The sequence below is a fragment of the Uranotaenia lowii genome, unplaced genomic scaffold (genome assembly GCF_029784155.1).
Source record: "Uranotaenia lowii strain MFRU-FL unplaced genomic scaffold, ASM2978415v1 HiC_scaffold_592, whole genome shotgun sequence".
NCBI lineage: Eukaryota > Metazoa > Arthropoda > Insecta > Diptera > Culicidae > Uranotaenia > Uranotaenia lowii.
Window position 1 is genome coordinate 4,823 of NW_026598525.1, and position 4,723 is coordinate 9,545.

Sequence of the window (4,723 nt, forward strand, 5' to 3'; positions counted from 1 at the left end):
CACACTCCCACGCGTAAGGCTGATGTCATGCTGAAACAACTAGCAACGCAACGCAACGCAACGTTCCAATAAGATTGCGTTGCATTGCATTGGTATGTCATGCTGGCGCGACCTGTCACTTTGAAATTCCCTGCAAATCATCACTTCTCTACATCTGATAATGCTTTGAATCGTCTCCTTTCTTTCCGGAGCCATCAAAAACTTATCAAATCACGACCCAGATTGCAAGAATGTCGAAATTTGAACCGACAAAATTCCTTGTTTTTTTTTGCCGGAACTAAGAATTCATGAAAATTTTCTCGCCGATTAAGATAGTTTTTAGTTTATTATCACAAGTTCGGACAGATCTTCGTACTATTGTGCTTAAAACCCGGAATCACTGCTTCAAATCGAGAAAAAACAATGTTCCTATTGGATTTCCTACTAGTCGCGCTACTAAACACATTGGCATCAGATTGGTCGCGCTACACAAAGCGACCAGTATGACAGGTCTGCGCGATTTCCATGGAGATCAAATGAGAGCTGGTTAGTCGTGTGAACGTTGCGTTGTAGGTCGCGTTGCTAGTTGCTTCAGCATGACATCAGCCTAAAAGATTTATTTATTATACAGTTATTATGGTTACACACAAGAAAAACTTTAATTAATTTTTATACCAAATTTACCAACACGCTCCCGCATCAAGACTCATTTTTAGATAGAGTACTAAGAGTATCCGCAGCAATCGGGTGGAAATGCTAACTCGCCACCATCACTCTGATACCGCACCGGGAGTTTCTCTATGAGTGAGCAAAACAGGGCGAGAGCAAACATGCACTGAAAAATTATAGACTATTTAATAGAGTGTTGAATAAAATGCATGATAAATTCAATTTAAAATAACAAACCAGTAATGATCGCATATTACCTTAACTGGAAATGTACTTTGAGATTTATGATGACGGTCTGTGGTACCATAATGCGATTTATTTCTCTCAAGATCTCTTAACAGTTTAGAACAGTAAAAGTATTGTTGAAAAATTTAAGATTTCCTAAACAGTTTATTAAATGCTATTATTAACCATTTGTGAACGTATATAGATATTTATAAGGTTTTTTGTAACTTCTTTATTCATCACTTTTTATTAGAAGATAAAATAGATATGGAATATGAAAAGAAAAAAAATTATAGTCCAAGATCAATATCTTTTAGGAAAATGTTTATTTCGAGAATAGGGTCCAAGTCTATCACGGCCAGCACATCTCTCACTGGAACTGATGGTTTTTTGGTGGTTGAATTTCATAAATATTTCACGTACTTGTACAATTTCTGAAAAAAAAACAGAACGAGTTCGTCAGGATCTAATTTAAGAATTTATCAGGCCTGTTGCCAAAGTGTAATATCTGAATACAATGCTGGAATGCTGGAAATTTTCCACTTTGGAAACATGCTATTGTAGAAAGATTCTTGCTCTTCAAGATGGGTACAAAAAAAGTTGCATTTTTGAATAATTTTTTTATAAAATAGACCATCGAAATTCTTCAATATTGTGGATTTTCACAATTCAGTGTTGCAAAACTTCAACATTAGTTAAAAGTCTTCCATGAAAGTGTTCAAGTTCAAGAAAAAGCAGTTAATGCTCCTCATTACAATAAAGTGATAAAAACACATTATTTTTTATACAAAAACACAATCTTCTATTGGCATTTTAGTAAACTAAGTTAACAATCATAAATTGATGTTAATTGTTCTTCATAAGAATTTTATATGGTGGATTCAAATCATGACAATCAGTTGAACACTCAATATTTACCAGCTAGACCTTTTTGAAGTTGACATTTTCTTCCTTTTTGCACATTTTCCCTTCAAGGTCACATAACATTCATTAATAAATTTAGAAAAAAAAAATTAATGCAATGTTTAAAGGACCATATAACTTTATAACGTGGTAAAATAGAGGCCTTACAACAAATTCAAAATTAAAATGAATCTAGATTTCGTACTAAAACGTCATTTTCTTTGAAATTACTATCATTCTCATATAAATTAACAATACAATCGTTTTGTGACGTCACGAATATTTCTTGAAAAGGAGTAAAAAATTACATCTTTTTAAACTACGATTTCGAAAAAAAAAATTGCTCGTGTTTAGATTCCGTATACTTTAAATTTTTTTTGCAGTGTAGTGTTAAAAACTGAAACTAATCTTCCTCTAGCGTGAACAAATTTTTTATAGCAGAAACATTTCATCTCTCTAATACTTCTCTCATTGGCCAATAGGTGCTGCTAGCAGTGCAAAGAAAATCAGGCAGCGGTGCCAAACGTATCGATATTGAATAAGAACTTTTCGATTTACAAAATTCACCCACAACTGGTGTAGAACAACATGAGAAAACATGTAAATTTCGTTGCCTTGTGTTATAATTTACATTGAAACAATTTGGTAGATCAATCTTATTATGATGTTCAAACAATCAAAGTGTTAAAACCTTTACCACATTGTAATGAGCATCGCTCACGGTCACTAAATCGTATACCGATAATCATAACCGCCTAAAAAGTTTCAATTGAGTGTCCCCAGAGTCGGTTCATCAAGAATCAACCGTGTTCTCCGAAATTATTGCATTATAAATAGGGGTCGTTCAGATACCACGTGGACATGAAAAATGAAATTTGACCCTCCTCCCCCTTCGTTGACAAGCGTGGACATTTGATAAAGCCCTTCCCTTCCTCCCCGGATGTCTCACGGAGATTTGATGTTGTATTTTTTCTAAATCTAATTTGAAGTTATTGGCCGATTTAAAAAAAAATTAGCATTTCGTGGTGTAGAATAATTGATTTTTTTTATATAAATTTCCAAATTACTTATCATTTTTATATCTTGCTTTCAAGAGGCTAATTATTGTTTCAACTTAAACTGTAATGCTTTGCAATTTAAGATTTTGATAATATTGTTTCAATTTTAGAAGATATTTGGAAGTGAGTATGTCCGCGTAGACATGACCAAAACCCCTACACTCCTCTCCGTTGATAAGTGTGGACATTTCCATAAGCCCCCCCCCCCCCCCCACCTGGTACGTGGACAGCCCCATAGTTTTTAACAAAACATTTATTTTTATCCTTTCAAATCAAATCCTTTCAAATGAACATGTAAAACAATTGATAGTTTTTTTTTTAGATTTTACTAGCAACTCTTCTCCGCTTCATGGAATTATTTCAAGAAGTTTGAAATGTTTCGAGGTTGTTCCTAACTTCACAGCGGTATCAGTTTTCCGGTCTCTCGCTGCGTGCGGCTTCGCGTTCTCAAATTCTGATTTGACTGTTTACAAATACAGTTCGCAGGACGGCAGGAAAAGGTGGTCGCGTTCGTTGACGGATTTTTTTTAAAAAGAAAATGGATTAAAACGATTGAATTCTATCTTTTTGAAAGTTGTAATAAGTGAGAGATAGTGACTTCCGGTAGTGTTAAAAGGAAATAAGTATTTTTGAAGATTAGTTTTGAGTTTGCGAGTGGAAAACGAGTGTTGCACAAAAATGAAGCTCGTAACGGACGCTTGCTGTGATGCATTGGAACCGGTGCGGATAGCGATTCGTGAGAGGCCAACCGGGGTAGAGGAGGGCGAGAGCGTTATCCAACATCATATTGCCAATGATAACATACTGATTGTGGACGAACGACCATTTGCGTTTGATTTTGTTTTTCGACCAGAGGCGTCACAAGCGCTGGTATACGATGCCTTGATCCGGCCACTGGTGGTCAAGATGATCAATGGTTTCTACTGTACGGCATTGGCCTACGGACAAACTGGCACCGGTAAGACGTTTACGATGGGGCTGCAGTGGGATCACAGTGGCCCACATGACATTAACCGGGGGATGATAACGAGAGCCCTGGACCAAACCTTTGAACTGTTACGAGAATCCCGTAACAAGGAAGATTACGAGATTCAGGTTTCTTTCATAGAAATTTACAATGAAAAGATTTATGACCTTTTGTCGGACACTTCCTCCGAACCCGTCAATACACGGAACTGTCGTTTTAACGGTGGCACAAAAAAGGTTGTGACCCGGGCAGATCAGGCCCAAGACATCCTGCTAGAAGGGAACAAAAACCGACACGTTCGTCCCACGAAAATGAACGCCCTCAGCAGTCGATCCCATGCCATATTCAGCATCCACGCATCGGTTGTCCACGATGATGCTCGAATTGTGTCTGCCTTGCATCTGGTCGATCTGGCCGGTTCCGAGGGTGTCAGGCGCACGGGTCACCAGGGATTGGCGATGGCTGAAGGTGTCCACATCAATCAGGGACTGCTCAGCATCGGTAAGGTGCTGCAGGCCCTTTCGATCGGAAGCAAAGTTATTCCCTATCGGGACAGTGTTCTGAGTACGGTGCTGCAGGATTCTCTGAATTCGAATTCGTACCTTACCCTGCTGGCTTGCGTTAGTCCGGTGCAGGAGGATCTGAGCGAAACCCTGTCCACGATCCGGTTTGCTCAGGGTGCCAAAACGCTGAAAAACAATCCCCAGATCAACATCATTGCTGCGGAATTAAAGGTAGGAATTTATTTATTTTTTTGGTCAATATATATCACTATTTCATATGAGATTACATAATTTATCTACTGTTTGTAAAAATTCTTGAACAAATTTCGAGAAAAATTGTTTAAATTTGTTTTCAATACTGAATAGTTTCAGAGTCTAAATTTTCAAAGTAATCAAAAATCTGCAATTTTCAGATGTAG

The 4,723-nt window shown here is 37.3% G+C and overlaps 1 protein-coding gene across 1 annotated transcript; it reads left to right on the forward strand.

Annotated features, from left to right (window-relative positions):
- The first annotated feature begins 3,263 nt into the window (after nucleotides 1-3,263).
- LOC129760376 (kinesin-like protein Nod) lies at nucleotides 3,264-4,723 on the forward strand. The gene is made up of 2 exons (XM_055758026.1): nucleotides 3,264-4,535; nucleotides 4,718-4,723. Exons 1-2 carry the CDS (start codon nucleotides 3,513-3,515, stop codon nucleotides 4,721-4,723), a joined length of 1,029 nt encoding a protein of 342 aa, XP_055614001.1. The 5' UTR covers nucleotides 3,264-3,512.

Bases quoted from the DNA above. Each gene is read 5' to 3' on its own strand.
- LOC129760376 (XM_055758026.1), top strand. From the start codon at position 3,513: ATGAAGCTCGTAACGGACGCTTGCTGTGATGCATTGGAACCGGTGCGG.